At 44.1% G+C, this 18,343-nt stretch overlaps 1 protein-coding gene across 2 annotated transcripts; it reads left to right on the top strand.

Moving 5' to 3' along the window:
* The first annotated feature begins 1,233 nt into the window (after nt 1-1,233).
* On the top strand, nt 1,234-18,040 carry ZNF202 (zinc finger protein 202). 2 transcript variants are annotated; one of them, XM_012470239.2, is made up of 7 exons: nt 1,234-1,345; nt 11,821-12,321; nt 12,981-13,191; nt 13,564-13,652; nt 14,544-14,673; nt 15,216-15,335; nt 15,818-18,040. In XM_012470239.2, the coding sequence occupies exons 2-7, from the start codon at nt 11,920-11,922 to the stop codon at nt 16,810-16,812; spliced, it is 1,947 nt and encodes a 648-aa protein (XP_012325662.2). In that variant the 5' UTR covers nt 1,234-1,345; nt 11,821-11,919; the 3' UTR covers nt 16,813-18,040. The 2 variants fall into 2 exon arrangements, with proteins under 2 accessions (XP_012325662.2, XP_012325663.1); XM_012470240.2 differs by having other exon boundaries at nt 1,270-1,345; nt 11,821-12,317.
* Nucleotides 18,041-18,343: the final 303 nt, after the last annotated feature.

Genomic DNA, 18,343 nt, shown 5'->3' with positions numbered 1-18,343 from the left:
GGTGACTTACAGGGTAAAAGGGACAGAGCGCAAAGGAAAATGTCAGGTATGGGCAGAAAGGTCACCGAACAGACAAAAATGAACAAATGAGATCAGGGAAGACAGCCTGAAAGTAAAGAAATACGAAGCAACCCTCAAAGGAAAAGAAAGAACAATGATACTATTCTCTTTCTGAGCTTCTGATGTTCCAATCAGTTCATGAGCAATGTCTCATTTAGTCCTCACAGTAAAGGTATTATTATGCCCATTTTATATTGTTGTGACGTAGCGAGCGCGAAATCACCACTGAGATAAAGACTAGGTCAAATTACAGGGTCTTTATTGCCGGCAGCCACGGAGGACTTGGGTCTCTCTAATCTGAGGCCCCAAAAGAAGGGTGTCAAGACCTTTTATGCCCGTTAACCACCTCCTGAGCGGGGGTAAGGGTGAGGGGCTTTGGACATTCTGAAGGCCAGTGGACTTTGGAATTCCGTAAACCACCTCCTGGGCGGGGGTGAGGGTGAGGGGCTCTGGACATTCCGAGGGCCAGGGGACTTTGGACACTCCGATTGTTACTTAAGTGGTTCACAGAAGTCAAGATAAGCATTAGTTTACACACTTCCTGGGTAGGGTGGAAATTACAGACCTTAGTAACTTATTACAAGTCCCAGGGGCCAAGATGGCGTGGGTTTAGACTGCTTGCCTATCACATTAGGGTTACAGAGAGCAGTTTCAACGCAAAGCCGACGTATGGTCGAGGTATGCAGTTTATGGGGCAATTACCATGGCACAATATGATGCACACTAGGGTTCAGAGACGGGAGATATTGGGCCAAGGCCCTGTTGCTGATGGTGGATGCAAGAGCCAATATTCAACCCTAACGCTGCCCTTTTCTACCATGCTGCAGCAGACAATGCAAAGAAAATAAAATATCAAGAAAAACACGTCGATGTATCCAAAACAATCACACAAAAGATTAAAAACAGAAAACAAAAAGAAAAACCTTGCAGAAGGTATGCGTATAAATGAAAAGCCCAAGATATTAACTTATTCGCTGCAGAGTAGGGTTGGGGATCGCGGACGGAAGCTGTGGAGTCCAAAGCTGCTTTTCACTGGGTCCTTGGCGAACACACGAACCGCATCCCTCGGAGAGCGAAGAGAGAGGACCAAACCTCCCACAGCCTAGAAAGACTCCAGCGCGACGAGAAGGCGGGGCTAGCGTTCGCTTCCGGTTCCGGGCGCAAAGGCCCCACGTGTTCCGACCCGCTAGGCCCCGCGCGGCTCGGATCCGGCGGCGCTGTTTCGGTCGGGAGTGGGTGGGAGAGAAACCGGCGCAGGGGAGGAGCCGCCGGAGCTGTCGGAGCCGTGAGTGCTGAGGGGCCTGGGCCGGGCCGGGGTGGACCGGGCCTCACTAGATCGGGCAGAGCCGGGCAGGGCTGGGAGGAGGGGGAGGGACCGGAGACCCCGCCCCCCAGAGCCTGGGGAAATCACCGTGTCCTGGGGAAGGAGCGGCGGCGGTGTACTGAGGGGGCCGAGACGTTTTGGCCTCTGTGTTTCCTGATGGCAGGAGCCAGTGTCTCCGGGAACGCGGATGGCGCTCCTGGCTTCCTTCCCTTTCCAGCCACCGCCCTCCGCCCCCTCCTGGGGCCTGCAGAAATGTAGTTAGTCCGTACCTCGTACCTCCTATCGCTTCCGCGCCACTGTCCCCCCGGAACAGAGGGAGGAGTGGTCTAGGCCCCTTTATTTTCCTCAGCCTTTTCTCACCTCTACTCTCAGATTGCTTCAGATCATCTCAGCGGGTTCCTTGCCCCGGCAAGCCCTATCTCCTTACACCCACAAGCTCCCCTCATTCCCCCCGCACACACTCAGATACACTCACCCGTGATCTTATCACCTGTGATGATATTAGTCCTTGGCGTCCATCTGGCCAGTGGCTTTTCAGCTGCCACTGTGACAGACTCTTGAGCTTCCCCTCAAGCCAGTAGCTGCTGTCTCCACTTAGAACTTTCCTCTCCTCCCACTCCTAACAGCCAGTTTTGGCACCTCTTCTCAGCACCAGCATTACTTTTAGCAGGAGTATACCTACTTGTCTGTCTTGATTAAAAGTTTGTTAGTTTGTGTGCCATGGATAGGCTGTGTTCTTTCAGAAAGGTGTCAGTTTAATTTTTGTTTTTCTGAACAATGAATGTTCTCATCTCCTAGGCGCTTTGATAATCCTGTCTGCCTTGGAATCTGTACTGACCTCCCCAGAGGGAGACTCTTAGACCCAGCCTTTCTTGAACCACCTTGATCCTGGGGAGCATCACCATATCCCAGGCTCTCCCTTAGAGGCTGGGCTTAGAACTGTTCTTTTTTTCTCTATCCACGCTCTGCAGGTGACACCCAGGGCAGCTACACTCAGAAGCCACAAGGAATGCTAGTGGAGCCTCTCATCCCTCCCAGCTTCTCTTCCAAGCTGCCCCGTGGGGCTTGATCCAGGAAGCTACTTCAGAAAGGTTGTGGGATAGCCGTGAGAGGCTTGTTGGTGGGAAGCGTGTGAACGCGGAGCAGTCTTGGAGAACTTTCTGCTGTTACTATCTAGCATAAGAGGGTGGGCAGGGTTGGAGAGAGGACAGGAATTTTTCCTCCTAGGACCAAACACCTGGGATTCATAATCTTTCACCCTTTCTCCTCCAGCTATACACTTTTTGTACTCTGTATATACTAATTGCAGTAGACAGTCATTCCAAGGGTACAACAAGATTTACTACAATGTGAGGGACTCAGCCATTAAATTGTACAGATGAGGTAAGTTACAGATTTACATTTTTTTCCCCAGTTAATTTGGCACAGATTTAAAACGTGAAACAGTTCTAGACCCCTTGCTTTTGCTGTTCTCTCACCAGCAAACCCTTTAATATAACCAACAATGGCTTTCTGCATGAACTTCAGATTTACTGCGTTTGCTTCAGGTGATGGTTCTCAAACTTACTATAAGCACCTGAAGGACTTGTTAAACACATATTGCTGAGGCCCACCCCTAGAGTTTCTGGTAATAGGTCTGTGCTGGGGCTTGAGAATGTGTACTTCTAACAAGGCTCAGGTACTGATGCCGCAGATCTGGGTTCTTCACTTTAAGAACAACTACCTTTTGGCCATATGTAATATACACATTGCAGTAGGTTGGGGTTCAGAAGACCCGTTTGAGCACTTTTGTGTTGGAAACTAGTAATCTGATCTTTTGTGGATATTTAATCGCCTAGGTCTGAATATTTTATTCGTAAAATTAAGAATGTGTACTTAAAAAACTGAATACTATATGCTAAATTTGAGGTGAAATATTGATAAGTTCTTCCCCTTGGTTTTCTTAATTCTCTTGACAGGGACGTCACTTTTTGATCATATATATTACACCCATATTCTGGACTTTTGCTGTGAATTCCTAGTATTGCTAAAATCCTGCTATTGCTTAACTATCTGTTAAGTTCCTTAAGGTCAGAGCTTCTGCTTTTTTTGTCTTTCTCTGCCCAGCACCTTGAATAGTGTGGGACACAACTAACGCTCAATAGATACTTGTGGATTGATCTCCATCCCTTGTCTTTCTCCCCTCTTGAACTTTTTCTCCCCGACCTGATGCTATACAGTAAAGCAGGATATGCTTATGCCACCTGATTACCCCAAGAGATGGGAATGAATGCTAATGCCAAATTCCTACAGCTATCCCTGTGAATGGTTTATTACCCAGGAGCCCTGATACCTGCCGATTTCTGAATTTTCAGTGTTTCTAGAATATATACAAGTTGGAGAAGGAGAAATAGAAAGCTTAATTAAACTCAACATGCATTTATTGGGCACCTTTTCTACTAAGGGCTTGACAAAGTGGTAGGCACTGGGAATATAAAAATGAATAAGGAGACCCTTGCTCTTGAGGGCGGGGCTCACAGTGGGGAGACGGACACTAAGCCATGCCCACGGCAAGAATGACTTCTGGGATTACTTCTTTGGGTCATGATTTGGTCTTCAGTGGAAATCTAGTACTCAGATTCCTTGGTTCAGCAGGTGGGGATCCCATCCTTTATCGTCTCCTCAAATGCAAGGGAGCCTTGAACAAAGCCAGAATGAAGTCATCCAGACATAGAACAGAGGGTATCCATACAGGGTGTGTTAATTACAAAGCTAAAAACAAAGTAAATGACTTTTGAATTTACTGCCGTTATGAATTATCTATAGCAAAACCTCAGGTCAGCTCTATTATATATGATACTGGGTTATTTCCCATTAAATGATGGTTCCTCTGACTGTGATTGCCATTGACCATGTTCATTGTAGGAATTACATACATTAGTTTGGCTGCCAAAAGAGAGCTGTTGCTCTCATCAGGATGGGTGTCAGGTTTGATGTCCCCTTCTTTTCTTGCTTCAGGTTAGTTTGTGATGTTCTGTTTTAAACTGAGGTTTATACATTGACCTGCTTTATTTAGGCCAGTAACTGCTTTGGGGTAATTTTCCTGGAGGTTAAAAAGCCTAGTTTTATATGGAGGCTAACCAACATGACCATGATGGCCAGATATATAAATATGGCCTCTTAAAAATCTGCATTTGATGCTGGACGCAGTGGCTCATATCTGTAATTCTAACATTTTGGGAGACCAAAGCAGGCCGATCACTTGAGCCCAGGTATTTGAGACCAGCCTGGGCAACATGGCAGAACCCCATCTCTACAAAAAATTTAGAAATTAGCTGGGTATGGTGGCATGTGCTGTAGTCCCAGTTATTTGGGAAGCTGGGGTGGGAGGATGGCCTGAATCTGGGAGTCAGAGATTGCAGTGAATTGTGATCTTGCCACTGCACTCCAGTCTGGCAACAAAGTAAAACCCTGTCTCAAAACTTAAAAATTTGTATTTGGCCCCTAGCCCTCCTCAACTCTTGAGTAAATCTCTCTCAGTATCCTAGGCTGATACATTATGGCCCAAATCCAACAGAGATGCTATATGTCCTTGTTCCTCTCAAAGCCCCTCATTGCCATCAAAAAGCTGGTCCAGTTCTCTACCTTTAGATAAAGAATCATCCCAAGATTCAACATGAGCTGCTGCTGTGACTTGTCCAAGATGATACATCTTTATGATGTAGGGCAGGGACAGAACGTAGGTCACCCTCCCCCGAAGGCAGCTATCTACTATCTGGCATTGCCTCTTAGGCCTGTCGTATATAAAACGACCAAAAACATTTTGGTTAAGAAGAAAGTGAATTATTATAATTTTTATTTTTAATTTTTGTGTTTACATTTACTCTCAATGACGTGTTTATTCCTACCTAGTATCTTGAGGCTAACCATAAAATCTACAGCATTTCAAGGCAGAAGATACTTGTGTCTTAGCTTTCACTAGCTTCCCTGTACTGCCGCCTACTTATTTGACCTCTGTTTCTTTCCTCCTGTCTTCCCTTTCTCTATACCTTATTCTCTTTCTTTGAAACCTATTGTAACAGGTTTTGAGCCATTTCTCCCCTTGCTACTCAAATAGTACTTTTATGAAGAGAAAAAAAAGGTGGCAAAAATATTTTACAGAAACAGTTTTAAACATGGTTTGAAGCATACTGATCATATGTTAGAAGGCCAAAAGCCAGGGAATGCGTTCCCTTTCATTCATTGTGTCATCTAGGTTAAGTTTTCATAGGACTTCTTGGTACACTGAGTTTGCCTCAGATTGTCTCCTGCCAGTTACAGAGGGTAGAGAGGACTTTGATACATTGGTAATTAGAAGCATTGCTGATATGGTCTTCAGTGGGAGAATCTATGTTTAAGGTTCTGTCTCATCTGTATTCCAACACTTTCATTTAATCTTACTTCATAAGTGCCTCCAAGACAAGAATTGTTTTTTGGCTTACTGTGGTTTCTTTGATATAACAATAAACAGACCTAAGATTTTCCTTATGCAATCTTTTTTTTTTTGTAATTAGGATGAAATAAAGAACCGTTTGCTTATCATTTAAACCTTGCCTTCTTCCCAAAAGGATTTCAAATAGCTTGAAGGAAAAACGAATGAAATATATTGAGCCACCTCCCCTATGCCAGACTCTATGCTGAAGGATTTCTATAGGTTATTTTATTTACTCCTTAAAACAACCACATGAGATAGGTAGTAATAGCCACATTTTTGAGGATAAGACAGGCTTAGGGAGATTGTGTTACATGGCTAATAAGCAAGGTCAGGAATTCAGATCCAGCACTCCAAGGCCCCTAACCTTATATGGAAAGCCTAGATAAAAGCTTGCATATAGGACAATTAAGAATAAAAGAATATCTCCATTAGAAGGATTGTACTGGGCTAATCTTTCATGTTAAAGAATAGCAGCAGCATTAGAAAAGAGCAGTTAACAGATTTTATTAGTGGCTTTCTGTTCTAGAACACTGAGAGGAGCTGTTGACAGGCCCTGGTTAGCCCCAGCAAGCAGTCATATTAAAATTCCCAAATTATAGGCCTGCATTAAGGTAGAAAATAAGAATGGGGACTGGAAGGGATATAAATATCTACTAAATGTAATAATTTCAGTTCTGATCACTATTTTCTTCTGAAGATTATTTGCCGGTAAATAGGCAGATTACTGTCTCTCCTTTAGGTTGACAGTATATGACTACAAACTGCCATTTAGGATCCAGAAAGATCACCCCAGCTAGTAGCATTTTAAGGCAGATAACTATATATTCTTTCATTGGCTGTGGTTTTCTGTTCTTCTCAAGAGAATTGAGCTTGGGTCTTCACTGTCACGTGACACCTTCAGATAAGGGGCAGAGACAGCTGGGCTCTGAGGATTGCACAAAGGTCTTGCCTTCATATCCTCTCTCCAGCCCTATGTATTGTAGGAACACACACTGAAGACACTAGGTTGCATCTTTGCAGATACTGTTTTAGTGTCTTCTGGAACCAAGTCTCTTACTTAATCCTGGCCTGGTTTCCTATTCTCTCTATTGTATTCTCTCTCCAGTTTTTATCCTATTTTGGAACTCTTCCAGGGACAGATCTTGAAAAAAGATATTAGAATAGCAAAGGCAACAAATTGCAAGGTATACTTATGGCATAGTACATCCCATTAATTATAGAATAAAAACACAACATCTGTTTTCTGCCTCTAATATTTATACTTGACAATTGCACAACACAGTTCATAAAGCTCTCACATCTCAGATAATCACTGAGTTAGGAGAGTGGTTATCTACAGAGGGCTTTACCTTTTACAAGGTCTCTTGTGTATGTTACTTCATGAAACCCTCAAGGAAGCTCCAGTTTCTTGGGGATCTGGAGCTGGATCGTACATCTTTGGATATCCAATTTGGTGCTGTGCACAGCACTGCTGTACCTCCTATTCATTTCTCGTCTTTTACTCACCAATACTCCTTCCTTCATTCCCTCGATTACTGATCTGTTTTCCTTCATCTTCCTAGGCTGCCAAAGTAAATGCAAAACAAGCAACAGAAATCTCAGCTTGTGACTTCTGAAGGGCATTTTTAAATGGCAGGTTTTATGTGGCACTGTTACATGTTCTTTTTTCTTTGGAGAGCAAAGCCCTCTGAAAGCAGGAACTCTTTTGTCAATGTATATGTTGTAGGATCCATACTGTGGAATCTCTTGTACCTAGTGCTGCATGAAAACAATGAGGGTTCCAAGTCTGCTTCACTGGATGTCGGTTCTCAAACTTTTAAGATAATAAGTCCTTTTATTAAGCCAAAAGACCTTATATATTAGTTCTATCTTCCAGGGGTAGGAGTTGGGGCGGGGGTTGGAAAGTTTTGTCTGGATAAATAATCAGTATTGTAGTTGCATTTAATTACTTGATGTCTGATTTTGTGCTTATTAAAATTGATTTAAATCCTCAATGGAAAATGATTTTTTTTTCAAATGCCCAGTGTTGTGTGACTTGCATTTGGATTATTCCCAGTGCAACCTGAAGATTCTTGTGATGAGTTGTGGTTCCATCACCTCGGGAACCACTAAGAGAATTCCGTTACTCACAATCCAAACAATAAATGTTTTTTTCCTATCTATGCCTTTATCCAGAAAAACGCACAGTTTGCTAGAGAAATGGATGAATATGGGTTAATATGACATGGTATCTATCCTTCTGGAAACAGACTTTTAAAACCTTACTAAGCGTTTTCTGCATTCTTCAAATATGAAATGAGTGCCTGTTGTGTGCCAGGCATCAAGCTGGATGCAGCTTGTCCCTGCCCTCAGAGCTTTACAGTCCAGTGAGTTCAACAGAAGATGAACAGTTTTTATGACACAAAAAATAAACACATATGTGTGCTGTTGTGGGGGAGATACAGGTTCCTATGGAAGCATCATCCGGGAGGACCAGAGAAGGCATCTTGGAAAAACTGAGATCTGAAAGATGAGTGGAGTTAACCACGTGACGAGGGTGGAAAAGGGTACTTCAGACAGGGCGAACAGTGTCAGGAAAGCCCAAGAAGGGTATAGAAAAGAAAGACAGTAATTTGAGCAGTGGCTTTCAATGGGATTGGCAGTCATGGAAGGAAAGAGAGGTGGTGGGGACCAGGTTTTGAAGGGCTTTGTGTATCGAATTTAAAGACGTTTAAATGTTATCCTAAGGTTACTGGGAAGCCTTAGGCAGATTTCGTATGTTAGGAAGTTCACCACTCACCTACTTGGAGTATCACATGTGGAACTAATGTGGATGGGCCTCCTGCCCATTATTAAATCCTGTGCTTGCCTGCCTATCTGCCCATACCATCTCTCCTTGTCTCTCTTTCTTAAAAACTAAAGGAAAGCCTATAGGTTCCAGAAGGAAAAAGAAATAAATGCTAGAAGAATAAGTGTAAGCTGACTTTACCATGGCCCAGTGAGATTCCAAACCAAAATAAAGTTTCTAGGGTTTGAACTTTTAATACTGGTACTCCAACAAGGAGATAGGACTTGGGGAGCTGATGCAGTGTGAAAGTTATGGAATTGAGCAGCCTGCAAACCTGGACCTTTGAAAATCTTTCTACTGACCCAGGAAGTAGGTTCTCCAGAGCCTTGGGTAGGCCAAACATTACTTGAAGGCATCGGTCCAAATGATACACTAAAAACATTATTCAGGAACACCCTGAGAAATTAACATAAAAACTGATTTGGCCAGGCATGGTGGCTCAGGCTGTGATAACAGTGCTTTGGGAAGCCAAAGTTGGAAAATTACTTGAGAGGCCAGGAGTTCCAGGCTATAGCAAGCTATGATTGCACTACTGCACTCCAGCCTGGGCAACAGAGAGTCTTAAGAATAAACAAACTGATCCAAGATCATTGAAACCATTAGCATTTAGGAAGAAACAAATGAAATTACACTCAAGGGGCTCACATTTACTAGGGCTCTGAGGACTCCCAAAGTAAAAAGATTAAAAATACAAGCCACTTCAGAAAACAAACCACTATGAGGTAGAGATAGCAGAGGAAAAATCACACAGGAAGATCTAGGAATCAGGGAATTATCCAAAATAGACTATGAAAGCATGTTGCAAGTGACTGAGGATAATGAAAACAATGTCATAAGAGCATGAATTAAGAGGGTTTTGAGAAAGAATAAAGATAATATGGTCATTTGACTATAAACTCATTTGATGGGCAACAACAGATGAGACACAGCTGTTAAAGAGTGGATCGATAACCTTGAACGTGGATGTGAGGCAGCTGTAGTACAGCACAAAAGGATTGAGAAATGAAGGAGCCCTTTAGCTGCTTGTGGACACTGGTCTGGAACGGGGACAGGACCAAGAAAACCAGTCATGGAAGTTGAACTAAGTCATCTCTCCAGTGTATCAGTGCCTGTTATGTGCCAGTGCTATTCAGGAGCAGAGGATATTGTAATTTTTTTTAAGTTGCTATTAATATCTTCTAGTGGGTCATAATGGCTCAACTGGGGGAATGGCAATAGAGATGAAGAGATGGAGGAATTTGAAAGGCATTTTTTAGAGGGTGGAATTAACAGGATATGGTGAATAATAAAAAACATAGTAAAAGCATAATGGAGGAAACAGTGGTTCTTCCTGTTAACAATAGGAAGAAGCTTCAGAGTAGAGTTTTATTCATTTTAAATGCATTTATTGTGTACTTTATTATAGGTATTGGAGATTGATGGAAAATAGTCCCTGACTTCAAAGAGTTTCACAGGAAAGATAAGCAATGGCTATGTAATATGACCAATACTATGTTAGAAAGGTGCCCAGGTCGCTATGGGTGGGAGGACTTAGGTGATTTCTAACCATGTCTAAGAGTAGGGGAAATGGGATCAAAGAAAACATCTCAAGACATAAAGTGTTAGCTTATATCTTGAAAGATTTTAAAGTAAAGTTTAACCTAACCAAGGATAAAGAATGAGAAGAAACATCATGTTCAAAAGCTAAAGAACATGGGACTCTTGTTTGCTTTCCATGTACACACGTGTGTGTGTGTGTGTGTGTTTGTGTCTGAAGGAATTGGAGAGGAGGGCAAAGAGAATAACAAGATGAATGTCAACCTAATGTGTAATACTTTGAAGTTTGTATTTCACTTAACAAGATAGCAGGGAGTGATGGAAGGATGTTAGATAGGAAAAGGACATGAGCACATTTGCCAAGAGAGCTCGTTCTGGTGATACTAAGTGGGAATGTGAAGGTGACAAATCTGGAGGCAGGTAGCTCGTATTTGGAGGCGGTTGCAGTCATCCAGATGAGAAGCGAGAGGAACCTAAGCTGTAAATCATGGAAATAAAAATGATAAGACCCATTAAAAAGAAATAGAACACACTCTGTAGCATGGAAAGGGGAGGGGTGAAGGGTGGAGAGTAGTCTATGCAGAAGGAAAAACCTTCAGAAAGATATGGAGGCTGAAATGGCACCCTGTTGTAGAGAGATCAGCAATGTATTTTTTATAACTAGGCAATACAGGGAAATGATAGGATCTGAAGCTTGAAAAATAGATTGGGGGCTGATTGTAAAGAGCTTTATGTCATTCCCAGGATTTGGAACTGATCTTACATTAAAAAGGTTTTGTTTTTAAATGTTGAGTAATATAGTTGAAACTATAAGAATAGCCGATGCCATACTATAATAGCTGGTGCCATCACTCTTCTAAGCACTTCAAAGACAGTAATACGTTTATTCCTTACAATAAGCCTATTAGATGAAAACCGTTATTATCTCCCTCTTGTAGACAGAGAAACTGGCATAAGGAGAATGAGAACTTGTGTATGGTTCCACTGTGGAAATACCTAGTAAACGATAGAGCAGGATTCAAACGCAGGCAGTTTAACTCCAGGACTTTCTCTCATAACCTTACACACTTCCCTAATGGTTGGTATTTCTCAACCATGGATACACAATAGAACTGCATGTAACATTTCTAAACATATAGTTACCTGGATTGACTGAGAATCAGAGTGTCTGAAAAACATTGTGTGATACTGTGTTTTGTAAAACCTCCACAAGTGATTCTGATGCACTTTACTCATGGTTGAGTACTGCAGGGATCTTGGGAAGTTACAGTAGTAGTCCAGGCAGGAGATGATGAAGGCTCAAACTAAAGCGGTCTATAGGAAGACAGAGGAGGGAACAGACTTGGAGCCTTTAGAGGTGGAATTGGCAGTATTCACAAAGTGGAGGTACAGTATTTTCTTGTGGAGTATGAACCTTGCCTAGGAAAGGGGGTAGAGGACCATACCCTTAGTTGATTATCCTCTCCCAACTGGATCTGTTGATTTATGGCTATGGAAGCTGGGGAAAAGAGGATTTAAGTATTTGAAGAAGTTTGTATAGAGGATTATGATTGAACTTAGACTGTTGTCCTTGTGTAGTTTCATGCTTATACTATTGTTTGTCTTTACTTCTCTACCCAGGGCCCTTGGGAGGAAATATTGCTGTGTCCAGGCTGAGGCTGGGGGCTAATGACAGTGTGAGCTGCCCTAGATGGTGTGAGACCACCCCAAAGCCAAGAAATGACTACAACCGTGGAACCAGAGGACCAGGATCTTTGGGAAGAAGAGGGAATTCTGATGGTGAAACTGGAAGATGATTTCACCTGTACACCAGAGTCTGTCTTACAGAGGGATGACCCAGTGCTGGAGACCTCCCACCAGAACTTCCGACGCTTCCGTTACCAGGAAGCAGCAAGCCCTAGAGAAGCTCTCATCAGACTCCGAGAACTTTGTCACCAGTGGCTGAGACCAGAGAGGCGGACAAAGGAGCAGATCCTAGAGCTGCTGGTGCTGGAACAGTTTCTTACCGTCCTGCCTGGAGAACTACAAAGCTGGGTGCGGGGCCAACGGCCAGAAAGTGGCGAGGAGGCAGTGACGCTGGTGGAGGGTTTGCAGAAACAACCCAGGAGACCAAGGCGGTGGGTGAGGAGGGGGAGTCCTGATCTGTGTGATGTGGAGGGGGACTATTTGCTGGAAGGCTGGATTTGGGGGGAGGGCTTACAGGATTCCCATAAATTATTAATGGGCTCTGCCCTTGGATTGCTCATAGATCCATGAGCCCCATGGATTAGGGGGATGTGTGTGTATGAGTGTGACTTTCTGGATTTTGGAACACCTATGTAGGGACCATCTGAGGGGTCTCAGCCTCCAAAGGGTCATGGCTTTGGTTTTCCCTTCTTTGAACGTTGAGCCTTGGGTTCCTGGAGAGGAGAATTTTGTGACTTCCTCAGAGGTTCTCATAGACCCCCAGTCACAGATCCCACCTTCCTGGCTGGTCAGCTAGGGAAACAGTCAAGGAGAGCTGCAGTTGGGACAGGTAGAGATGGGAAGGAGCCTTGGGTTACAGGGGCCAAGGTTAGGGAAGGTGAGAGAGCAGCTCAGGCCTGTGCACTCCCTACCTTGTCCTGGGGAAGATAACCTTCAGCTCCTCCTGCCTGCTGCAGTGGAACTGGAGTTTCCCCACCTTGTCTGGGTCCCTCTGGGTATGTTTTCTCTAGGCATCTTCTCCTAAAATAAGCCCCCATGACAGCCAAGAACTTCCTCCTGACTCTATGGTGACTGGAAGTTGGAATTATTCCCAGGTGACTGTCCATGTTCATGGCCAGGAAGTCCTGTCAGAGGAGACAGTGCATCTAGGAGCAGAGCCTGAGTCACCTAGTGAGCTGCAGGATCCCGCGCAAAGCTCGACCCCCCAGCAGTCCCCTGAGGAAACCACACAGAGCCCAGATCTGGGGGCACCGGCAGAGCAGCATCCACACCAGGAAGAGGAGCTCCAGCCCCTGCAGGAGAGCGGTGGGAAGCCTCACCAGAAAGGGGGGACTGTGGCAGAAGGCAGGCAAGGAGGGGGACATTTCTCCTATAGCAAGGAACCTGGGTAGACTGCATGGAGAATCCAGGATGTTAAGAGGAGACAGTACCAACTAGAGCCCCCCGTAAATAGGGCCAAGCTTAGATAGCAACATTCTTGCTTGTTCTCTTGGCATTCTGATGGTCTTATAGGTGGTGGGATTGGAATATGGGAGCTACCCTTAGGCCAGTTTCTTGGTTCACATTATAGGAAGGATAGGTCCACCTTCGTGCCAAAGATGGTGGGGGATGTCCAGATTTTTGCCCATTATTGGGGCATGCTGCATATTGCTGATCTTTGCCTTCTTTTCTTCTTAGAGGTTCCAGTGCCCCAGGACCCAGACCTTCCTGCAGAGAGGAGCTCTGGAGACTCGGAGATGGTTGCTCTTCTTACTGCTCTATCACAGGTGTGCCCTAGTTACCTCTGTACCACAGAGAATTAGTTTGAAGAAACACTGGGCATTAGCCATACTGAGCAGGTCAGGCAGGATGCACATTTACACTCTTGCTGGTTTTAAGCTCACAGTTCTCCAGGTGCCTGGAAGCAGGGGAGAAAAGGGAGAAGACAGTGAGATAAATTATAATATTCTCTATTGGATTCACAGGTGCCAAAGCCTATTTATTTGCCATTGACTCGAAGAACTAACAAAACAGGATTATTTTGTAACACTCCATTACAACTTTGAAGTTTTTAAGTTGTCAAATGAGGGGTTTTTTGGTTTTTTTTTTTTTGGAATAAATTTGATAGTCATTTGTAAGAATGACAGACTGGACTGCTGAGACATTTATGAAGTATTCACCATGGTCAAAGCCCTGAAACCAAGCCGTCTGGCTGGAGAAAAAGGGAATAGAATCCATGTATGGTTTTAGATTGTAATCTAACTGAGGAAAAAAGTTTTCTTTTTGCCCTAGAGTGTAGAAACCAATGAAAGTGATTAGAGTCAGTTAGGTAAAGTTTACTAGAAAAGATAAATTTTGCAGAAATGTAGGTAGCATTAAAGTGTCAAGTAGGGAGCTGAATGATGATTTCTAAGACCTTTCTTAAATTTTAAATACTTTAAAGAAGAAGAACATAAGCTGGTCCTCAGGGAAAGTGGTGGAGTTGGTGGGGGCAGGACCAGTGCAGGATGCTAGGGGAATGAGGTTAGCAGCTTCCCTGAGAATAAGTTTAAGCAGCACCCCTCTCAAGTTCCTTTCATCTCCTAGATGAAGTCTACCTACTGTATGACTTTCAACAGGGACAGAATACAAGGCTACCTGTAGCGTCACATTTTGATGAAATCCTTATGTGGTTTCAGGGACTGGTAACGTTCAAGGATGTGGCTGTATGCTTTTCCCAGGACCAGTGGAGTGATCTGGATCCAACACAGAAAGAATTCTATGGAGAATATGTCTTGGAAGAAGACTGTGGAATTGTAGTCTCTCTGTGTAAGGAATTTCAAGTATTCTAGAGTGTCTAAGCACAGAGATCTTTTTCCTGCTGGAAATTTTGGGGTATCTTAGACCTTAGACTGTATGCAGTGAACTTCTCTTATACTGTCCCCACCAATGAAATTGAGGGATTAGGTGAAACATATGATGTCCTTCAAGTAAAAGAAAGAGAAAATGGTTGGAAATGGAAACCTCTAATAGGAAAACAAACTTGTGATATTATAGCTTTAGTACAGAAATACTTGAAGTAAGCACATGAGTTTCAAAACAAGAGTTGGAGATAATCTGCTTTCTTGAATATGGGAAAAGAGGACAAGGTTACAGGCGTGTAATTATTGAATTGCAGGTGAAAAGTGCCACAAGAAAGGCAAGAGATATGCAGCACTTGGTTAAAAGTACACAAGCTAAAGAGATGAAAGATTTCATCACCTGACCTAGCTATGTATTTGCTCCACAACGTACCAAGTAGAAAAGGTCCGCTCTTAACACAGGGAATTGTTGAGCCGATCGTGATATCCTATTTTCCCTCTCTTGAGCAGCATTTCCAATCCCCAGACCTGATGAGATCTCCCAGGTTAGAGAGGAAGAGCCTTGGGTCCCAGATATCCAAGAGCCTCAAGAGACTCAAGAGCCAGAAATCCTGAGTTTTACCTACACAGGTGAGGAATGACAAAAAGGGTCTTACCCACCCTGAGCCGGCAGTTCCTCTAGGCAGTGCTTCTCTCTCTCTGTAGGGCCCCCCTCTCATCAGTTCTTCTAACATGTCAGGCGGTACTGCTTTCTCCCTCTGACAGCCAATTCTTCTGTCATTTCCCTCCTCTTTTCTCCTCCCATCATTTGTCTGATAGCAATGTAATACAAAAGGGTGAAAGAAAATTTTTAACTTGTGGAATTGCAGCCATACCATTTCCTGTACAATTCCCTTAAACCCGCGATTCTCAGTCTCTGCATTTATAAAATGAAGATTATATTTGTGCATACCAAGGTTTGTTGATAGCATAACATACGGGAAAGTGCTTGGACAGGACAGGGATTCCATTTAGTCTTGCCATCTCAAAACCCTTTTTAAAAATCTCCCCGTTGTGCAGAAGGCATTGTTGCCACTACAGTGACCCCTATTTTCCTCTTGCCCTTTCTACAGGAGATAGGAGTAAAGATGAGGAAGAGCGTGTGGAGCAGGAAGATCTGAGTTTGGAGGATATACACAGGCCTATTTTGGGAGAACCAGAAATTCACCAGACTCCCGATTGGGAAATAGTCTTTGAGGATAGTCCAGGTAGACTTCATGAAAGAAGATTTGGTACAAACATTTCTCAAGTGAATAGTTTTGCGAACCTTCGGGAAAGTACGCCCGTCCACCCATTGTTAGGGAGACACCATGACTGTTCTGTGTGTGGAAAGAGCTTCACTTGTAACTCCCACCTCGTTAGACACCTGAGAACTCACACGGGAGAGAAACCCTATAAATGTATGGAGTGTGGAAAAAGTTACACGCGAAGCTCGCATCTTGCCAGGCACCAAAAGGTTCATAAGATGAACGCTCCTTATAAATATCCCCTAAACCGGAAGGATTTGGAAGCGACCTCCCCTTTGACCCAGGCTGAGAGAACTCCATCTGTGGAGAAACCCTATAGATGTGATGATTGTGGAAAACACTTCCGCTGGACTTCAGACCTTGTCAGGCATCAGAGGACACATACAGGAGAAAAACCCTTCTTTTGTACTATTTGTGGCAAAAGCTTCAGCCAGAAATCTGTGCTAACAACACACCAAAGAATCCACCTGGGAGGCAAACCCTACTTGTGTGGAGAGTGTGGCGAGGACTTCAGTGAGCACAGGCGGTACCTGGCGCACCGGAAGACTCACGCAGCCGAGGAGCTCTACCTCTGCAGCGAGTGCGGGCGCTGCTTCACCCACAGCGCAGCGTTCGCCAAGCACCTGAGAGGACATGCCTCCGTGAGGCCCTGCCGATGCAACGAATGTGGGAAGAGCTTCAGTCGCAGGGACCACCTCGTCAGGCATCAGAGAACACACACTGGGGAGAAACCGTTCACATGCCCTACCTGTGGGAAAAGCTTCAGCAGAGGGTATCACTTAATTAGGCATCAGAGGACCCACTCAGAAAAGACCTCCTAGCTAGGTCCCCACGTGAGGAGATCTGCTTTCAGCCCTCACCTAAGGGAGGTGAGGAACAGGAAAAGCCCTCTTGTCAGCCTGGGAAGACCTTTTCTAGGGAGTCTCCCTGACCTGCCCAGATCCAACATCACCTCTTCCCACAACTAAATACAAGCCTGGGCAGAACCTCTCAGCCTTCTTCTACGCCTTGAGATGTTTCATCCAAAGTACAACCTGAATTGAGGCTTCTCCTTCACTAGAGTGTGGCTGCCTCTATCTCATGGTTATAAAGTAGGAGAATTAAAAGACTTAAGAGGTTGTGGTTACTATATTGTCCAAAAAATAGGCTGAACATATCCTAAAGACTGCTTGACAGCCTCAAGTTGAAAGTGGCCAAGGACAGCCCCTTAGGTTTGGGAAGGGACCAGTCTGAAGGATTCTGTCTTTAGAGGGCTCAAGTCTTAAAGCACACAGCTCTGAACTCAAGACAGGAGGTTTGCGTCCTGATGGCTTTGCCACACATTCACAGGATGACTGTACAAACCCCTTGCTGTCTGATTCACTTCTTACCATGCACTTTCCTTTGATGCTGAGGAGAAATGGAAGCAGGCGAAAAAAAAAAATCTCAAGGCTGCTTCAGGTGGACCTTGTCAAGCTGCTCCCGCCCCCAATGTCAAATTGTTATCAGGTGCCAAACACTGCTAGAAAGGAGGGCCTAGTCGGAAGCCTCTTTCCATATGGGTTTTGGTTTTGTCTTTAATATTTTTTCCTATTAAAATACTTATGCATTTAACCTTCCCATTATTCAGCCAGTCTCTTGGTTTCGTCCCTAGCACTTCTACTACAAGTGAGATGGTAGCGTTTGAGTGCTTACTGAGTAAAGCACAATTCAGTCAGAATGAAATTCACATTCCCTCATATGCACAAGCCCACCCACCCCTCCACACCCCCTTCACAGGAGTGGTGTGAGTAAGGGGATTTGGGAACAGTGTCAGCTTACAAAGGCACTATAACAATTACAGAATCATGATAGCCGTGGGTCACTTCATTTACATGAAGACAACTGAAGAACAACTAAGACCAAATTATGGAAAATAAGAAAAAGCTGTTGCTGGCAAGACCATCAAGACTATTCTCCTGACACCCTGTCCCCATCATCCCTGCCTGAGTACTCTGACATCATGGGAAGTGTTGAACCCCAGAACCTAGGACCCTGAGGAATTCACCAGGAGTAAATAGCTTTCATGTATTTGTGGTGTTTGCTTTTTCTTAACGTTGGTGTAACTAAGAACTAAAAAGTAGCATCTCATGATGGCCCAAGGATCTGTGTTGCCTAAAGGTTCCATGGAGATGAGGCTGAATAATTATGAACCTCACCTGCTCTGATTGTGGGAGTGGCAAGGACTGGGGAGACATCTTCCATAAATGGAGCACAGGGTATGGGGGTAAAGCATGAGAGGGAGAGTCTTCTGTGCCTGGTTTCTTCTGCTCTATCTCATAATCCATTATGGGCCAGAGGAATAGGGGAGAGTTAATAAGACTCCAACTCTAA

This window comes from Aotus nancymaae, unplaced genomic scaffold (genome assembly GCF_030222135.1).
Source record: "Aotus nancymaae isolate 86718 unplaced genomic scaffold, 86718_ANA_hifiasm-v0.15.2.pri h1tg000012l, whole genome shotgun sequence".
NCBI lineage: Eukaryota > Metazoa > Chordata > Mammalia > Primates > Aotidae > Aotus > Aotus nancymaae.
The sequence above is the reverse complement of the archived record's forward strand: the minus strand, read 5'-3'. Positions and strand labels throughout refer to the sequence as shown.